At 36.6% G+C, this 21123-nt stretch overlaps 2 protein-coding genes across 3 annotated transcripts in view; one reads left to right on the top strand and one right to left on the bottom strand.

Moving 5' to 3' along the window:
* The window catches only part of YTHDC2 (YTH N6-methyladenosine RNA binding protein C2), an 86826-nt gene extending 82429 nt beyond the window's left edge, over nucleotides 1–4397 (top strand). For both annotated transcript variants that reach the window (XM_050793033.1, XM_050793034.1), the window contains 4 exons: nucleotides 162–365; nucleotides 1128–1310; nucleotides 2429–2516; nucleotides 2608–4397. In XM_050793033.1, coding sequence (XP_050648990.1) covers nucleotides 162–365; nucleotides 1128–1310; nucleotides 2429–2509 — 468 coding nt within the window. In that variant the 3' untranslated portion in view covers nucleotides 2510–2516; nucleotides 2608–4397. The remainder of the gene's footprint in view (nucleotides 1–161; nucleotides 366–1127; nucleotides 1311–2428; nucleotides 2517–2607) is intronic.
* REEP5 (receptor accessory protein 5) overlaps nucleotides 1–21123 on the bottom strand; it is an 806416-nt gene that overhangs the window by 722452 nt on the left and 62841 nt on the right. The gene's annotated exons all lie outside the window — the stretch shown is intronic.

Genomic DNA, 21123 nt, shown 5'->3' with positions numbered 1-21123 from the left:
GTTGAGTCTTGTATAGGTTTCAGACATGATAGAGCTATTTGCATTTGTTGAATATATGGTAAAATATTTTGGCTTGTATGTTTATGAAGATGTTATTTAATGGAGCCTATTGGTTTTGAAAGATCAGATTACCTTTCAAGAACTTATGTATTCTTTTATAGGGATCAAAATCTCCTTCACCAAGACCAAACATGCCTGTTCGATACTTCATAATGAAGAGTAGCAATTTGAGAAACCTTGAAATTTCTCAACAGAAGGGTATCTGGTCTACAACTCCTAGTAACGAACGGAAGCTAAATCGAGCCTTTTGGGAAAGCAGCATGGTTTACTTGGTATTTTCTGTTCAAGGATCTGGACATTTCCAGGTGAGCCACCCTGAATCAGTAAAATGGGGTTGTTCTGGCTATAGGTTAAATCATAGAGATTTTTAGAAAAACAGCTGGCTTTTCATTTCATCAGAATGCAAGAATGTCTTTTGCTTGATTGAGAATGAGGGATATATTGCATCTCTTTAGAGGATGATAGAACTGAAATCCTCTTTGTTTTTGCCTTGTCTTACCAGAGTCTTTCCAGATAAACTATGTTTCCTTCTGAAGACAACTTTAGATTTACTAATTCTCAGGTGGATTCAAATTAATGAGAAGCTTGACCTTTTGGTAAAATATTTATTTAAATAGGCCAAGGAAGTTAGTATTGACAATCAATAAACTAAGTATGTTTCTTAACCATCACCCATCTTGACTTAATGTATACCTGAATTTATAAAATAATACATTTATTATTTGATGTTTGTTATAATTTTTGGAAATGAAAGCCTAGAAGTTAACTTGTATCCATTTATCATGGAATAAATATGGACTTAGAACTGTTGCTGTTTTATTTAGAAATTATTATTGATATTTGAAATTGTTAGGAGGCTAGAACTGTTTTTTTCTCTAAAATTTGCTAAGAGAGCTTTCAATGAAAAATTTAATAAGTAGCTTATTTTTTGTTTTTGTTAGGTTTCTGTTATTTTAATATTATATCTTTATCTTAAAATTTTAAAAACTCAGCCTTCTCAGATAAATTAAATTTAGACATGTTAATCGCCTCCTCACCTCTATTCCTTCCTCCCATTTTACCTACAGGGATTTTCTAGGATGTCTTCTGAGATTGGAAGGGAAAAGAGCCAGGACTGGGGCTCTGCGGGACTAGGAGGAGTATTTAAAGTGGAGTGGATACGAAAAGAAAGCCTTCCCTTTCAATTTGCACACCATTTACTCAATCCATGGAATGACAACAAGAAAGTGCAGATAAGCAGGGATGGGCAGGTATACAATGGCATTTTTTTTAACCTTTATTTCTGTTTGTTTTCTTGTTATCCAGTGCTTTAATTGAGAATAAAATGTAAGAGTACAAATTTTACATTCCATATGCACATGGGAAACAGGGGTTCAGGTTTGTAAAAAGCTAGTAAAAACTTACTTGTAAATGTGTCTGATTGTTCATTGCAATCAGAGTCTCAAGATGACAATAGTATTTAACTTCTCTTTGGCTTTAATTATGTAAAGTAAATAACCTTTTATATTCTAGTGGCTTGTTTATTTCTGTTATGTTTTGCTTTGTCTTTATGATGCTACTTACGTGCATTTTAAGCTAGTTAAGATGATGGAAATTAATATATATTGACCAAATACTATGCTAACTGCTTTATAAGATATAATTTATTTCTTATGATTAAATTATTAGTCCAATTTTATATAGGAGAAAATAGACTCAAAGATTAGTTTTGCCTAAGGTTACACAGCTAGTAATGCATCTGAACCAGTATGACTCGTTTCAAATCACTGTGTAAAAAGTGTTTGGGTTCCTCTTAAGTGCTTATCATAGGTATCATTCCACAGGAGGACTATAAAGTGGCATTCTTTTCAATTGTGTGAGAATAATTTCATTTTTATTCTGTAATGATTTTGAAGAAATATCTGTTAGAAATAATTCTTAGAAGAAAAAATATTTTAATAATTTTCAAGATAAGAAGATGTAGTTGCTTAAGAGAGTTTCGTGGGAAAAACCCAACATCAAATATGCTAGGTTTCACAGTAAACCTTTGGAAGTTCCAGCTGAGTGCTTTTGCTAAATCTCTATTAAAAACAAAATCCACTATTTTTAGGTAGAAACAGTTCCAGAAGGACTCCATGGGAATCTGTTGCCATTTTGTCACAAAAGTTGAGAGATTTTGCAGATTAACTGTGATCTTAAATCTGGAAGTCAACTCCATAAACTTTAAAGCAAAGAATTAGAACAATTCATACCATATGATTTTAACATACTCTAGTAGGAAAATGAAATTTAAAGTGTTTTTCTTACATTTTTATCAGTATAGGTTTTGGTCATTAAAAATTTTCAATCCAGTTCTTTTTATGTTTATTTTGACTTCTGATTTATCTAGGAACTAGAACCTCAGGTTGGTGAACAGTTGCTCCAGTTATGGGAACGTCTTCCCTTGGGAGAAAAAAACACAACTGATTGACACTCAGGTTATACCATCTTGACTTTGAGTATTGGCAGTATTTGTGATCATTAGGAACTTTTCAGATTATTTATCTTTTTTTTTCCCCTTTCTTCCAGAACTCTTAGCTGTGGAAGAACATCATGCCTATTTATAACCACTGAATGCACTGACTTTCAAAAACTGAGATGGAGTGTGTATTACGAATGGGCTTTTTAACACTTTTAGAGTGTAGCTTTAGAACTACCATCTTCATATACAGGAGAAAGGAATCATTTAAATTTTTATAGTGATCATAGAGAATGATTATATGATGTTTGTAATGAATAAAATAGTAGTTTCATCATTTGGCACAATAGCAGTTATTTTAAACAAACTTAATTTGAAGTTAAACATTTCATTTTTAAAAACACTGAATTACAGTTCTTATTGATGACTTTTTAATGCAGAGTAAGTTGTTTAAGAAAGGCCTGAATATGTCAGAACATCTGAACACCGTTTTAAAAGAGTCAACTCTTAAGATTATCATTAGAAAACAAATACATCAACACCTATGAAAAGAAGCGGGGAAAACAACAAGGACAACAACAAAAAACCAATGAAATTCTACAAATGTCCCTTTTAAAAATCGTATGTGCTAAGGGCTATTCATTCTGCCATTTTTAACTTGAGACATATTAAGAAATAAGATGGATGTTCTTTTTCTGTGATTATGAAGTGCAATAAAATCTGAATATGGGGCAAAGTTTCTTCCTGATCAGATTAGATTAAATGCTTTATTTTATTCCTAATCCTGCCCCTTTTAACCTGATGTGTACCTTACTCTTTCCTCCCTCTCCCTCCCTTCCTCCTCTCCCCGCTCCTTCCCTGCATTTCTCCCTTCCTCCCTCCTCACATCTCTTATATGAGCACAGCAATTATGACCTTTTTGTTTTGGCTACAACTTGATTGAAACAAGTTCAAAATTTAAACAACTTCATACAAGTTTTTAAACATTCTCAACTGGTAGCTTGCTTGCTGTGTGTCTTCCAAAGTAAAACCTGCAAGCACCACAATTCTAAGTGCTGCTTTCCATTTTTTTTCAGTATGTTTTCACTGGCTTATGTTTTCAGATATGACTTTCCTTTTTCACATATATGGTTTAATAAATGGGGGATAATTTTTTTGTAAACCTGTGCTAGTGCCAAGTCTCATATTTCTTTGCCATCTCAGAATTATTTATCTTTTTACCACCACTGTTTATAAAATTTCCTTAGAGATTTTTGAAGTGAAAATAGAGCAACAGGGAAAAATGAAAGAAATGTCTTGGTTACTGAGCTCTAAATAGACAGGTTTGATAGCACTTCTCATGACACATTTTAGTTATACTTATAAAAGCAAACGAACAAACATGAGTGTAAATTAAAGACAAAAAGAAAACTCTGGTTTTATATTTGAGAACAAGTGAAAAATCATGGGTCAACATACAATCTTGAGAACCCTTTTACTTTCTCTAGGAAAGCATTATATAGTGGTGCATTAGTTTAGAAAGTCAGCTATAATTTTGCCTATATTTCTAGTTACTAGCTTTGGGGGCTTTTTGTACTTTAAGACATACCTGTAAATTGAACCTATGTGAATTATATTCCACTGTATGTGTATTATAGTTCTTTTCCTATTAGAGCAACTTGTGTTTCCCTGATAATGTGTAAATTTTTTAGGTATATACTTAATAGTTTACAATGTTCTAAATTTGGAAGGACTTCAAAAAAAACTTGTTTTAATTTCCATCTGTTTTGTAATATCTAGCTCTATATGTAAATGATGGGTTTGTTGGTATTTAAAATGAATACAACTTGAATGTAATTAAAATGCTGTTTTTTGGAAGTGATAAACTTTAAATATACTTATTAAAATGAAATTCTATTAAGTTATTCAGATGTTATTTCTTATACTTTATGATAAGACTAAGTTAACAATGATCAACAATATCCCCTGAGATAATAACTAATTTCAAATACCTTGAAGAATACTAAATTGATATAGAAGGTGATGGTTTGTATTGAAACTCCCTTCCCTGTAAATTGTCTTATTTCAATAGGAGATGGCAAAAATCTCACAATTTGTGTTTAGTATAAAATATTTTAAATATTAATAACATATGCAAAAATAGGAAACTTAAACTATATGGAAACATTTCTAAATATTATGAATAGTACCTTGTACTTAAATGTTAGTATTTTTCTAACTTTATTTGCAAAGTTCTTGTCTAAACATCCAGGAGAAAGTTAGTTATAGTACAATATCTTTTTTTTTAATAGTATAATATCTTGGTAGCTAACACTACTTTTTCTGAATAATTTAGTTCTTTTCTGTCAGCTAGTTAATGTTTCTTTTCTTTCAGCTAATGAAGCCATCCATTCCAAAAAGGTGGAGCACCTGCTGTTTTACCCAGACATTTCTTTGTAGAAAATGGTAGTAGTATCTTAGATACTGGGGTTCCATCAGTCCTTTCATCTCCCAGAGAATTTTAATATTTGCTTTCACTAATTCTCTGGAAGCAGTTTGTTGTCTTTTTTTTTTTTTTTAAGTGAGGTCTTGCTCTGTCACCGAGGCTGGAGTGCTGTGGTGAGATCACAGCTCACTACAGCCTCGGTCTCCTGGACTCAACCAGTCCTCCCACCTCAGCTTCCCACGTAGGTGGGACATGCCACCAAACCATGCCTGGCTAATTTTTTTTTAGAGACAAAGTCTCACTGTATTACCCAGACTGGTCTCAAACTCCTGGGCTCAAGTGATTCTCTGGCCTCAGCCTCCCGAAGTGCCGGATTTACAGGCGTGAGTCACTGTGCTCGGCCATATTGTCCTTTATAATAAATATTTAATATCACGTACACATACTAAGATATAACAGGTACAATTCTTGCTGTCCAGGAGGAGTTTATCTTATTTTGGGTAAAAATTTTATTTAAAGTTGTGAGTAACAATTTTATTTAAAATTGTAACAATCGTACACTTTTATATCACAATTGTTATAGACAAAGGTTAAGGTATTTAAGAGGAGAATAATCATTGAGGTCTTCATCGTTGGTAGAGCTGCATTTGAGCATGCCTTTAAGAAGAGAGAATTTGTAAATGGATTAGAACAAAGTTAAAACTAGTGAAGAGCTGGAAAAGGACAAGGTGTATTTGGGAATATATAATTCACAGTAGCTACCTGGTAAGGTTTTGTGTAACAGTTTTACAATGTGAAATATAGAGTGTTTAAGAAAAGCTAAGAAGTGATCATTCAATCAAGTGGAACTTGAGCTTTAATATGCAGGTGAGGTGGCTGTTAAAAATACTTCCTTGGCTTATACACAGGGTCTGATCAGTAGGTCATTAGTTTTGTAATAGGCCTCAAGAATCTTCATGTTTAGTACATACTTCAAGTACTGTCATTTCAAATGGACAATAATACTGAAACAGATTGATAAAGAAACTGTGTTTTAAAGTTCATGTGGCATCAACACAAAATATTCACATTTTGTATTTTATGCAATAAAACAGAAGTGATTGGAGTACTAAACGTAGAGATATATAATGAAGGATTTACCTTGTTGCAAGATATTATAATGTGTTATATCAAGAAATAGCTTTACATTTAAGGTTACAATACCTGCATTTGAGGCCAAGCTCCAACACTAGATATGAAAACAGCAAATCACTTAACTTTTCTGACTTCTGATTTCCATGGTTGAAAAGTGAAAATGGTATTTATCTATCTTACAAGACAATTAGAAGGGTCAAATGAGAGTGCTTGGAAAAGTATGAACACTATACAAATATAAATAGTATTATCTGTCTAATAGTGCCCAGCACAGAGAGGGCACTCAAGTGTGGTAGATCCCTAATGTATATTTATTCACACCTTTTTCTCTACTAAGTTCAAAGCCCGTTGAGAAATAAAATAGGAAGAGACTGAAATATTAGTTTTCTTGCTAATGAAGTTGAAGTGAAGATCATGGCTCAGATTCATGGCCACACGAAATTTCTAAATGAAACTATTCCTCATTCATTAAACTTAATCCTATGGTCATAAGCCTCACCTACAGGGACAGGCCACATATGCTGTTGTTGAGGAAGAGAACATGTGCATCTTGAGACCATGAGACCCAAAAAGGAAAATCCAGGAAGGAAAAACTTGAGAATACTCAGTCCCTTCAGAAATCAGTAAGACGATGTCACTTCTGCTGGAGGGAAGGAAACAAGGGCCTAAGTGCTTTTCTCATTACTTCTCTATGGGCAAGTGTTACTTTATAGTGCAAGCAGGAACTCTGCAGAAGGAGAGCATGTATTTTTCCTCAGGAGACACAAGGCAAAGAAAGGCAGAAAGAATCATCCATGAAGTAGAAGAGTACCAGAGTAACCAACCCTGAGGATAAGGGAGCAGACTGCTGGAGTTGATCTGTCACGCTGCAACACTGGTTTTGCAAAGATGTTTTATCTGAGAGGAGATGTCGGTAGATTCAGTAATTTTGGATGTTAAGCTGAAGTGTCTTATGATGAAACTGCTAAATATGCCTATTAACCCATTTGTGCTGGAGGTTGGAATATTTTGTGAAAAATCAGACCTTGGCGATGACCTTGAGCAGTTGTATATAAATAACACCCACATGCTTAGCGTTCCAATAATGGAACACCAGGTATAAAGGGATTAAGAAGTGTGGCTTAATCTGAGTTACTTGTGTATTTAATGAATACTCAAAGACCATGTATGTTCCTTCAGTTTCTAAGAAAGGAAGAAAGGATGACTTAATGGGTTGTTTTTTTGGGGAGAATGGACTGCGTGTGCTCAGTTTAAGTCTTCCTGAATTCTCCATCTGTGTACTTTTTCTTTAGGCAACTGACAATTTCATTAGGGGAAATGCATATTCTAACTTAAAATGAAAGAGGGAAATAATTTATATGCTAATATCCTCATCTCACAACTTTTTTGCATGATATTCAAGCCATTTGAGCATAGTATGCTAATAGAGATAAGCTCTTGCAGATATATTCTTCAGTTTTTCCTCCCTCTATATCATATACATATCCTAATCTACTTATATAAATTAAATCAAGACAGCACTTTAACATGCACATTGAAATTCAGTGAATGTTTGATAAATATTTTCAAATCCTCTGCTATGAAGTTGAAAGTCAAGAGTTTATAATATAGATTATCAATGTATTTGACACAAATTCAGAGAGTTCTCATTTAGCCAATTGGAAAAACCCTTTAATTTTATTAATCAAAATGAGAGATCAAGCCTAGAATAATACAAATATATACTCACATACCTGTGCATATATTGTATGCACATGTAGTGGGAACAGGCTTTTGGGTTTATGTTCATAGTAACAAAAAAGCTAATGCCATTTATTCCATTCTATTGCAGTTAGTCAGTATTGGAAATTAGCTTTCAATTTAGTATACTGTAAGTTTTCCTAAGTTAGTTGTGCAGAATCTTTTGGTTATTATATGAAACAGTTTCTTCATATTTTTAATTAGCTTTGAGACACAAAAATTCACTGTGCACTTATAAGAAAATACTGATATTTAGGAAATTAAAATGTATTCTCTTAGAGATTATATAAGTGGATGAATAGAGAAAATGTTTATTTGATCAAAACTTTCTGTGAGGTGGATTATTTTAAACTAAGGTAATTTTGGCAGCTTAACAACTAATGGTAAGAATGAAAAACACAAAATAGTACAAAAATTGCTGTTCTTAGCAATTTCTCAAGATAATATTTCCTAACTTCCTGTCATTCTCAAAGAATACATAGTGGCAAAATAATTACTCTGTGATTATATAACAAAATCACAGAGGCTTCAAAAAATCATTGTTCCTCATGCCTCACTGCCCACTCCCTCGCCCCTCAATACATGGCCAACTTACAATGATGATATATATTTAAATTATTTCTATGTCTACTGCACACAGTTATGAATCTAAGATTTGACTAATTTTTTAATTGTGAATTTTTTTTTTAATGGGATCTCACTCTGTCACCCAGGCTGGAGTGCAGTGGCACGATCACGGCTCATTGTAGTCTTGACCTCCTGGGGTTAAGTGATCCTCCCACCTCAGCCTCCCAGGTAGCTGAGACTTCAGGCATGTGCACCATAACCATCTAATTTTTGTATTTTTTGTAGAGACAGGGTTTTGTCATGTTGCCCAAGCTGGTCTCAAACACCTAGACCCAATCAATCTTCCCTCATTGGCCTCCCAAACTGCTGCAATTACAGGCTTGAACCACCATGCCCAGCTAATTTGTGATTTTTTTAAAAAAAATTGTGATTTTTAACATCAAACGTCAATGCACAAAAAGAGAAAGTAGTCAAATCCCATTTTCATGATTGATATCTTTGTCATAATTTTTCCAAATACTGTATAGTTTTTAGCATATTGAATATACCTTCTCAAAGCTGCTGTGGACTAAATACAAAGCTACTTGGAAAACGCAGATGAGGCTGGGCGTGGTGGCTCACACCTGTAATCCCAGCACTTTGGGAGGCCAAGGCGGGCAGATCACGAGGTCAGGAGTTCAAGACCAGCCTGGCCAATATGGTGAAACCCCGTCTCTACTAAAAATACAAAAATTAGCTGGGCTTGTTGGATCGTGCATGTAGTCCCAGCTACTCGGGAGGCTGAGGCAGAAGAATCGCTTGAACCTGGGAGGCGGAGGTTGCAGTGAGTCAAGATCGTGTGACTGCATTCCAGCCTGGGCGACAGAGTGAGACTCCATCTCAAAAAAAAAACAAAAATGGCAGATGAATGTAATATGAAGGAATATTGGAAGCTTTCATTTCTAGACATTCCCTTGTTTACTTATTCTGATGCCTACAGATTCATTATGAAAAATCTATTCCCTTGGATCTAGTATTGAGCCATTGTATTTTGATCTCTTGAGAAGGGTTGTATATGGATTTATTAGTTAACAACCTAGTTGAAAGATATTTGGGTTTGGGATTTGGGATGGAAATAGGCTGTGAAACAGAGCTATACATATATACATGTGTTCATGTATAAACCTGGAATCCAAAATAGTATTATTGATAATTTCTATTTGGGGGAATGGGAAGGGCCAGAAGGAGACATCTTGTGATGTTTTTATTTCATAATATGCACGTAAAGATTTGCAGCTGGAGCTGATGTCAGATTTCACTGCTGTTTCCACTCTGCCTTCTTAAATCAAGAACTTAATTTTCATAGATTAATTTGTCAGTTGCCATTATTTTTCATTTTATCTGGTACTTTGTCTAAAACTGTTCTTCAGTGAGTTTGTATATTTCACACCCCTATCCACAATTCATATTTGTTCCTTCTGATTCTCTGGGCAGCTTAGATTACAGCAGCCATCCACCTTGTATCTACTGACACCTTGTATTCACTGAACGACTCAGCCTGGCTCTAAAAACTACAGCAAAGATAAACAATGAGAAAAGAATAATCTTGAATGAGTACTATAAGAAAAGACATATTCATTTAAGAATTTGTTCTTAGAGATGCATTCTTCACCATTTAAAATGTTATATCCTGAGATAGAGAAAGTCTTGATGAATAAATCAAATAAACTTCACTCCTGAATAAAAGACCACAACTGAACAGGTAAACTACAAGTGACTACAACATTTTAGTTCTGGTGTGGAATGAGCTTTCCAGAACACAGATTTCCCCACTCTGCTCCAGAACTCTCCACAGTTCACCAAAAGGACCATACAGCGCAGTCAGTATGCCTCAGGCCACTGGATGCACCTTGATCTTTCCAGCCAAATGTAAAATCTTCATTTGGCTGTTAGAATCTCAAACAGCATATTCACAAGTGAACTATTCTTTCCCTCATCCTGATTTACCCAAAGGTGTCCTCCCTTTAACTGATGGCTGGTTTAAGTCTTTTGGTTGCTTAGGCCAGAAAACTTGAAGTCGTCCTGGACTCCTTTTCAATTCATTTTTCAATTCAATCCGTCAGAAAATTATCTTGAGTCTACCTTCTAAATTATATCTCAACTCCAGCTGTTTCTCACCACATCTGTCACAACCACTCTGTACTGAGCCACAATCAGTCATTATTACCTGGGTTATCGAAGTAGCTTCCTAAGATATCTTCCCTCTTCTGCCTCCTCTTCTCTTCCCCCTACACAAATCTATTTTCAACACAGCAGTCGCAGTGATCTTTTTAAAACATTAAATCTGTTCATCTCGTATTACTTTTCTGCTCAACACCCTGCAGTCGCTCCCTATTTAATTCAAAAGCCAAAGTGCTTACATAATCTGGTCTCTCATTATCTCTGACCTTCTGTCCTCTACTCTCCTTTGCTACTCCTCCTACTTTAGCCACATTGACCTCCTTACTATTCCTTGAATACACCAGGCATGTTTCAGACTCAGAGACCCACTAAAGCTCTTCACTTTGCTCTTCTCAGAATATCTGGACAACTAGATGTCACCATTTAGTATTAGTTTACTACCAAGTTTTCTTTTAAATGTCTTTAACTTTTAAAATGAACAGAGTAAAATGAAATTTTTAAAGACGTACAGTTCTTTGAATTTTAACACATGTACAAATTTAGGTAACCTTCACCACAATCAGGATGCTATTTCTTCATCCTAAAAAATTTCCTTGTGCTACCCCTTTGTAGTTACATCATCCCCCCCCACCCCTAACCCCTGCCAACCACCATTCTAGATTTGTCTTCTTGAGAATGTCCTATAGATAGAATCATACAGTATGTAACCTTTTGAGACTGGCTTCTTTCACTAAGAATAATGTCTTTGACATTCATCCAAATTACTGTTTTTATCTACAATTCATATTATTTTATTGCTGAATAGTATTCACTATTTTTGAGAATGACTGTATCATTTTGCATTCCTCCCAGTAATGTCAGAGAGGTCCAGTCGCTTCACATTGTTGATAGCTGTTACTATTGTCAGTATTCTTTATTTTCAGTATTCTATTAGATGTGCAATAGTATCTGATCATGGGTTTAAGTGGTATCTCTCTAATAGCCACTAATGTTGAACATCTTTCCGTGTGCTTATTTGTCACCCATATATCCCCTTTGGGTAAGTCACCCATATTTCCTCTCCAAGTCTTTAGATCATTTCAAAATTGTTTTCTTACTGTTAGTTTGAGAGTTCATTATAGATTCTGTCCTTTGTCAGATATGTGATTTGAAAATACTTTATTTGTAGCTTGTCTTTTCATTCCCTTAACAATATTTTTTATAATTTTTAATTTTGATAAACTATATCTTTTTTTATGGATAGTGATGTTGGTGTCATGCTAAGATCTCTTTGCCTAACCCCCAGTTATGAAGGTTTTCTATTTTTTTCTACAAGTTGTATAGTTTTATATTTAGATTCATGATCCATTTTGAGTTAATTTTTGGATAAAGTATGAGATAGGTTGGGGTTCATTTTTATGTACATGAATGTCCAATTGTTCATCACTATTATTTAAAAGACTACCATTTCTCTATTGAATTGCCTTTGCACCTTTGTCAAAAAATCATTTGGCCATATTTGTTTGGTTCTTGAGTTCTTGTGTTGAGGAGACGAAGTTGAGAGTGGGAAAACCAAAGCACCTAGAGCTCATAGAACAGACAGAAGACCAGAGATGAGAGAACTGCATAGAGAGTAAACCGCAACACTCTTCAGGGGATCCCTCTGGAGTGTCCAGCAAGCTGCTGATCAGTGCATGCATGCAAAACCTACCTGAAGTCAGGAAAAGAACTCTCTGAAAGGATTAAAGAAAACAGTGCCTGGTGCTTATAAATGGCAAAAAATAGTGCCTGTTCCCACCAGACAGACTTGCAAAACTTCAAAAAAGGGCAAAAAAGGGAAAATGGTACAAAAAACAAATGGAAATAGCAAATAGAAACAAACACAGCAACAAAAATAGAAAACAGATAATAGACTCAAACTGAAAGAATTAGTAATCTAATGACACGGCTTGGCTGGGTCCCCACCTAAATCTCATCTTGAATTGGAGCTTCCATAATCCTCATGTGTCATGGCAGGGACCTGATGGGAGGTAACTGAATCATGGGGGTGGGTTTTCCATGCTGTTCTCATGATATTGAATAAGCCACACAAGATCTGATGGTTTTATAAAGGGCAGTTCCCTGCACAGGCACTCTTGCCTGCTGCCATGTTAAGACTTGCCTTTGCCTTCACCTTCCACCATGATTGTGAGGCCTCCCCAGCCATGTAGAACTGTGGTCCATTAAGCCTCTTTTTCTTTATAAATTACGCAGTCTTGGGTATGTCTTTATTAGCAGCGTGAGAACAGACTAATACATCATATTAAATGGAATGGTCCAAAAATTCCAAATAAAAGGGAGAGCTTGTCAGATTGGATAAAAAAACCAAGATCCATGTACATGATGCCTACAAGAAATGAATCATAAATGTAAAGACACACAGGTTAAATGTTTAAAAAAATGAAAGAAATTATGCCATGCTAATATCAACTTTTAAAAAGCTAGAATGGTTATATTAATATCAGACAAAGGAGAATTCAGAACAAAGAATATAATTGGGATAAAGACAGTAATTTAGTAATAAAGGATCAATGGATATAATAATCCTAAAAGCTTATGTTCTTAATAAAAGAGCTTCAAAATGACTTAAGTAAAAATTGATAGAACTGCAAGGAAAAATAGGTAAGTTGACAATTATAGTCAGAGATTTCAATGTCTCTCAATAATTGATAGAAAAAGCATAAAATCAGCAAAAAATAGCAGGCTTGAAAAACAATCAACTTGACTTAATTAACATTTATAGAACTTAACACATAACAAGAGCAGAATACACATTCTTTTCAAGTGCACATATAATACCATGATAGACCAATTGTGGGCCACAAAGCAAATCCCAATAAATTTAAAAGCATTCAAGTCATACAAAGTGTGTTCTCTGACCACAATGGACTTAAATTTGAAATCAATAACATTCTACTTTGAACTAGCTAGAAAAAGCAATGTTCTCCCACTGATTTCCTCATAACTTCCAGTATTGACTTTCATTGGATCAATTGGTCATGTACTTGTCTCTACACCAATCACTGAGCTAATTAGTCTCTGTCAAATTTCTTCCCAAACACATGGACCAAGAGTAGAAGAGAAATGGTTCCCCAAAGGAATAGCAAAGTCATATTATCACAACAAGGATTCTGGGGCAGGCAGAATTATTAGTTTCCCACTACCAAAAGCTACTTGAACTAATTAATGAGTTTAACAAGGTTCCAGGATACAAAATCAATATACAAGAACCCAACTGTATTTCTATATATTGGCAACAAACAATTGTAAGTTAAAATAAGAAAAAAATGCCATTTACAAAGCATCAAAAAAGATCAAATATCTAGGAATAACTGACAAAAGATATGAAAGACTTATACACTGAAATGTACAAAATGTTGCTGAGAGAAATTAAAAATGACATAAAAAACAAAGATTTTCTTTTTCATGGGTTGGAAGACTCAATATTGCTAAGAAGCCAGTTCTCTGCAAAATCTATAGATTCATCAGAATCACAATCAAAAGTTGGCTTTTTTGTAGACATGGGCAAGCTGATTTCAAAATTTCTATGGAAATGTAAAGGACCTTAGCATAGCCAAAACAACTGAAAAAGAACAACTTTAGAGGGCCCATACTTATTTTTTATCTAATTCAAGACTTAAAGCTTTATGCTATAGTTTGGATATGGCTTGTTTGACCCCCTCCAAATCTGATGTTGAAATTGGGTTTCCAGTGTTGGAGATGTGTCCTAATGGGAGGTGTTTGGGTCATGAGGGTAGATCCTACGTGAATAGATTAATCCCCCTCTCTCTTGCTTTCTTGCTTGCCATGTGATCTCTGTACAGCTGGCTCCCCTTTGCCTTCTGCCATGAGTGGAAGCAGCCTGAAGCTCTCACCAGAAACAAATACTGACACCATGCTTCTTGTACAGCCTGCAGAACCATGAGCCAAATAAACCTTTTTTTTTTTTTAATAAATTACCATCTCTGATATTCCTTTATAGCAACACAAACAGACTAAGACACTTTAGTATACAAAACAACTTGGTTTTTACATAAATGTGAAGACATAGAGCAATAGAAAGTAATGGAAAGTCCAGAAATAACTCAACATCTATGGGCAACTGATGTTTTTCACAAGGACACAAAGACAATGTGGTAGAAAAAGTACAGTCCTTTCAATACAGGAGTTGGAAATTATTTAGGCAGATAGGGTAAGAAAGTCCTCAGTAAGCTTTCCTTTTTGTAAAAGCAGCCCCCAAATCATTTCTTTTCTAACAAAAAGCAGCCTGAAAAATCAAGCTGCAAGCATAAATAAGCAAGCTAAAATCTTTCATAGGTTAATACCAGCAGCTGTGCCAATAGAGAAAGGCTACCTGGGGGCCATGACGTTCAACACGGTGGCTCCATCTTCACTTTTATTTGTGAACCACGTGTACAGTAAGGAACAGACAACGTGGCGCTGGCCAGGTAGAGAGCCCATCTGCATAATAAAAGATTAAGTTGGGATGGGCAGCTTCCTTGAACCCCATGCAAACATCACAACTGGTTCGACCAATCTCTTGGGCCCTATGTAAATCAGACACCACCTCCTCAAGCTCATCTATAAAACCCTCTGCATTTCATCACAAAACTGGAAGACCCACTCAGGTGCCCCTCTCTCTCTGCAGAAGAGAAAACTTCTTTTTCTTTGATGTATTAAACCTCTGCTCTTAAACTCACTACTTCTGTATCCGTGTCCTTGAATCCCTTGGTGTGAAACAACGAACCTCGGGTATTTACCCCAGACAATGTCGCCGCTTCATTTTGGGGCCCTATCTGGGACATCGGAAGGGTGAGTATAGGAGCAGACCCTCAACTCTGTTCTTTCATTTCGAGGCTGTCGGCCTCCATTCTGGGCATTTTGGCTGTTTTGAACTGATTTCCCTTCTTGGAAACCTAGCCATTGCATGGGGCTGGAAGAGGTCCTGGAGCAATTGAGGATTTCTGGCCAGGTCTGCACCCTGGTGTTATGTGAAGTCTTCTGGACGGGCCGCTTCCAACTGCCCAATCAGGCATGGGCAACAGGAGCTCCAGCTTTACTTACCATAATTTCCTCCTTTCCTGTCTGCGACTGCCATGTCTCCTATGCAATGTGGTGGGAATTTTTACAGTTGAGGGAAGTAATTCTATTAGGCAAGATCAGGAAATGCTATAAGATGCTGCAGTAACCAGGAATATAGCTCAAAGGAATGTCATTTTTGTGATTTTTCCAGGAACAGAGGGTCTCCTGCACTCCCTCTGCCCCACCACTGTGAGCATTTCTCTGCTCTTGGGCTGGAGGGCACATGGCATTTCAAGGTCAACAGCACCACCTAGTGGAATAGAAATCTCCATGAGGCACGTTGTCGGCCCTTTGCCAAAACGCTTTAGCTTCCCAAATTCTCCTCCCTTTTGGCACCCTTCTACTAGATACCAGGCTTTATGCTGCTTCTGTAAATGGAAAAACTCTCCCTTCAGCAATGAGGAGGAAAAAATCCTCCAAAACCAAATTTTAGTCTCAATACTGTCCCATCAGCAGGAAAATGGCCATTCGGTCCCCACGTTCTTTTAAGGCACATATTCTGCCTCCCACTAAAACGGTACTTAAATAGTAAGAAGACTTTATGTCCGGAAGTTCACCGGAACCATTCTCTAAGGGCAAATGCTTTAGCATGGGCCATAATAGCAGGATATAGAGTTTAATCTAGTACACTCTCTCCATTAAATGGGTCTTGCCCAAATGAAACTATTACCTAGTTTTTCCTGAGATCCATCTTTCTGGGAGCCGCACAGACCAGATGAGTCTAGGAAATCAAAGGGATATCACAAGGGGAGGACGAAAGTCACATGAGTGAACATAATCCCAATTGCTTAGTTCCCTTGGTTCCATGCTGAGGATCATGCCTGCAACCATGGGTAGCACATTTAATGGATGCCAGGGCTCAGGGAACTAGGGAGGGGAAACAGTTGGGGGTATGCTCCCATTGTCTTTACCTCTACCTTGGGCCATTTCAAAGGAAAGGAAGGAGACTAAAGGGATACCTTTTTCTTGCTTCTCTTCCTAGATAGGTAACAGACCATCTTCAGCCTGAATTCCTCTGGAATGCATTCTGAAGCACTGGGACTCCTTTGACCCTAAATTTTAAAGAAAAAGTGGCTCACTTTCTTATGCACAAGGGCATGGCCTTCTTACTAGACCTTTGCAAGCATTGCACAATCAACTCAGCTTTTTTGCCAGTCATATCGGGGGGCCCAAAGGGAATGATTCCCCAAAATTAGAGAAACAAACCCCTGGGAAACCCTTGAATGCAATCCTCGAATGCAACTTCCAGATGCTCTGGCCCTTCCTGCCCCCATCCACATGTCAGCTCCTCCAGTTCTACAACCCAAACCCCTAGACTTTTCTATGGTATTTCTCCTTCCTTCTTTCACAGTTTAAAATGGCTCCTTTTCCTTCTTTTATAATGTTCCTTCAAACAGAGAAATGTTAATTTCCCCAAACCTTAAAGTGCTTGGCTTAGAGTTGAACTCGGGAGAAGCGAACCCAGAAGCCTGACATGCCAGCAAAAGGCTAAAAGTTTTTTTTTTGTTTTTAAACCATATGGGTTTTGGCCTCTCTCTCTCTGGGCAAACTGGTAAAAGGGATAATAAGGATCACTGATTACATTCTCTGTAAAGTTTTAATTAATGAAAAAGGATCTGTGTGGTTGGTCTTAAGCTGTCGTCAATCTGGTGTGCTTTGCATGTCTTTCTGCATGGTTCTGTCAAAAGAAAGGGTGCCTTGGGATAGGATGCAAGTGTAGGACCCCATAAACCTGCTGTTCAAGCCAGCCCTACAAAATGATCAGTGCTAAACTTTGCTGCAGGCCTCCATTTTGTTTTATGTCCTTGGGAACATGACCGGTAATCACCTGGCAATACTTTGTTTTAGTCTCTGCCATTTTACAATGGTGGCTGTCTTCTTGTGCTGAGTCAGTTCCTGAGTGGGGGCTACAAAATCAGATGAGCCAGTCTGTCAATCTGGGTGCTGCCAGTTGATCCATCAAGGGCAGGGTGTGCAAAGTATCTTGAGCACTGATCCTGGGAGCAGTTTAGGGAGGGTCAGAATGTTGCAGCCTCCAGCTGGATGACTCCAAGCCATGGTTTCTAATCTTGTGGCTAGTTTCTTGGTCTAGTCCCCAGACAGGAGGGAGGCTTTTTTTGCGAAGGAGTTGCTATCATCTTCGTTTTGGGCTGTAAACTGTAAACCAGGCTCCTCCCAGAGTTCGTTTGGCCTATGCCTAGGTATGGGCAAGGACAACTTGGGTGTTGGAAGCAAGATGGAGTTGGTTGGGTTGGATCTCTTTTACTGTCTCAGTCATTTTGCAATGACAGTTTCAAAAGTTGCTTACCACCCCTTCGAGAATACCTCATACACTCGTGGTTAAGTCATAACCTAATTGAGGCTTATTGGTTTCACCTGTGAGGTTACTTTTATTAAAGTTCAAAAGCCAAAAATCTTAACCAGTTGGTGTGGCTAATGTTGAGTAACAAGAGATCTTAAAGGATTTTCTTAAAGAGAGCTCAGCTTCATTAAAACTGGATATCCAAGCTACAGGTATATTTAAAAGGCCTGTACGTTTTTCTCTTCTTGGGTCTTGTTTTTCTGGAAAAAGGTTTTTATTCTCACTTGACTGAATTATTTTTCTCCATTTTTTTGTCTTGCCACTCTTTTTTTCTTTTTTGTTTCTTTTTTGAGACAGAGTCTCACTCTGTTGCCCAGCTTGGAGTACAGTGGCATGATCTTGGCTCACTGCAACTTCTGCTTCCCAGGTTCTAGCAATTCTTCTTTCTCAGCCTCCCAAGTAGCTGGGACTACAGGCACATGCCATGATGCCCAGCTAATTTTTTGTATTTTAGTAGAGACGGGTTTCACCGTGTTGCCCAGGCTGGTCTTGAACTCCTGAGCTCAGGCAATCCACCCACCTTGGCCTGCGAAAGTGCTAGGATTACAGGCATGAGCCACTGCACCCGGCCTGTCTTGCTGCTCTTAATGCAGATATGAGATGCCCTAAGATAACTTTTGGTAGCCTGGAATTCCTTGGGAAAAACAGAGGAGATGCCACAAACCCTGTTTTGGGGGGGGGGGGGAACCCTCTGTTTTCCTCATGAAATCCCAGGAATTAAAAGTAGATAAATCCCTCTCAAAAATCAAAGGCCCTGTTCTATTTTACATTGTGTTATCTGATGGTTTAGAGTTATGGGGAGTATCAGAAATTGCTTCACATTAAAGAGAGCTTTGGTGTGTAATACCTAGGTAGGAAATATACTTTAAGGAATGGCTAGTAGTAGTTACAGAGGGATACTTGACTCTTTGCACATTTGGATCAGAGAAGCATGCTCTTGACCACCAGGAAGATATGGAAACATCCCCACCCCCATTGAGAGATGAGACTCCCATGGGGGATGGGCTGATTACAAAATAGGCTTATTGGCTTTGTCTTGCCTTGCAATAAAATGCATGGTAGAAGCACTGCACTGTCTTCTCCTGTAGTATTTCTCTTCTTTTGAGGATCCAGGACCCAGTATAAAATGGCACCCTTAATTTTGGGGATCTGTCTTTGCCTTCAGTTGTGGCTGCTTATTAGACCCTAGAAATGAATGCTTTCCTGGCCCTGTTCCTCCAAGGGCTCCACCCTGAAGCCAGTAATTCTGTTAAGAAACTGGCAAATGAAAAATCTTACAAGTACTGAATCTTCTGTGTAGCTACATATGTGTTGTGTGTAATGTCTATAAAAGAGCTCTAATTGATTGGCTTAAAGAAAAATATGCATTTAAATCAAATATTTTTTAAAGCAAAGATAAAAGCTATAATGCCTTTCAGTGCAAGTGACTTTAATCTTTAAGAAATAAAAATAGTCTGAGGGATTATTAGTAAAATACAAGTGTCATCACAATGCAAACGGGTGGTCTACATCACATAAATCTGATACTAGGTTTGCTAAATGTTTCAAGATTGTAAGCTGCCTGCTTTACAATTTGGTAAGGCCTGGGGACATACAAAATTAACCACGCCCCTAACTATGCTGGAGAAAGTGACTTTATCTGTGTCTAGAACATAAAACAACTTACTAGGTTTCACATTAAAGTTAAAAACTGCTAAAAGTTACCATGATAACATGTAACTTAAACCACTAAAAATAGATTTACATATGAGGTGTGTAAAAGCAGTAAAACGTATTTTTAGTAGAAGATTATAAGAAGGCAGGGAAATGTAAATTTCACCTAGGAATAAAGGATTAAATTAAATAAAATAAAAATTAAATTAGATAAGAGAAATCTGAAGATTTAAGCAAGTTGTGGTGGAAATATTGTAAAATTAACCTTGCAAAAAAATCCTGTATGTAAACATTAACTAAATTCAAGAGTAATACAAAAGGGTATTATATGGTCTTTTCATAAGTTGAGCATTGAAATAAAAGTACAGTAAGGTTGTCTTAATACACTAGTCTGCCTTTTAGCAAAAGGGTTATAAAAGATTTGTAAAAATTTCACCTCATGGTCAAAATGGTTAAGATTAGATGGAATTGTCTATGAGGTTTCACTAAAAAATTGGGGTTAACATTAATAAATTAATGCAAGGGTAAAATTTGGCTTTGAACAGGATTTTCATATAATAGTAAAGGCTAATGAAAGGTTTTTGCCTTTTAAAAATTTTTGAGTCATCATTTTGGCAAAATAAATAATTTATGGTAATCTAGAATTCTATTTCATAACATCAATATTTTAAACCTCTAACGTATTTACTAGGTTTTCCAAAATCAAACCTCAGTTTCAAAATTGTCTTTCCTGACACTTCGCTTTTCGGAGGCTCCAGAAGGGACCCTGGAGTGTCCAGAAAAGAGAGAGAAACAGGATTATTTAACAGGTTTAGGTAATAAGATTGCCAAAATGATGTTTAAACTTCTTCGGGTTATATTTTAGTGAATAATATTAATATATGTTCCAAAATTGTGTGGGATATCAAAAAATTCTAATGATAAAATATGTTATATTTAATGGCAGTTATCTTTCTGGTCATCTTTAAGAATTTGGTATGTGTTATCAATCAAAAAGTTCATTGTAAATTAATTCTGAGCTAAGCAGTAAAGGGACTTATTGGAAGGATGTCAAGCCATTCACAGAATTAATGAGATTGAAGAACTAGATATTGAAATGGGCAGGGGTGTGGGTAGATGGAATTTTAGCCAAGGAAGGGTCAGGCCAGGACCTCTCCCTGGCTTCGCTGCCACTAGACACTGCAGAGCTGGATTTTTACTTCTTTCTTCAAACACTTTTCAGCCTTCCCTCTGTCTTTGCACCATGCTTTCAAAAATCAAAGTCTGATTGGAGCAAATGACCAGACAAGTGGGTGCTTTTCTGGCCAAAGAGAATCAGGCAGGCCTCTTCTGCCATGTCAGGTAGAACCCTACTTCTCACCAACCCTAATACAATGCAGTAACCTCCATAATAGGAAAGGCGTTTGAATTATGGTTGGATTTTTTTTTTTAAGACAATAGATGTGCTACAGGATTTACTGATTCCCATTGATTATAGGATCCTTT

Source organism: Macaca thibetana, chromosome 6, assembly GCF_024542745.1.
Source record: "Macaca thibetana thibetana isolate TM-01 chromosome 6, ASM2454274v1, whole genome shotgun sequence".
NCBI classification, from domain to species: domain Eukaryota; kingdom Metazoa; phylum Chordata; class Mammalia; order Primates; family Cercopithecidae; genus Macaca; species Macaca thibetana.
This window is presented reverse-complemented; position numbering and strand designations above follow the sequence as displayed.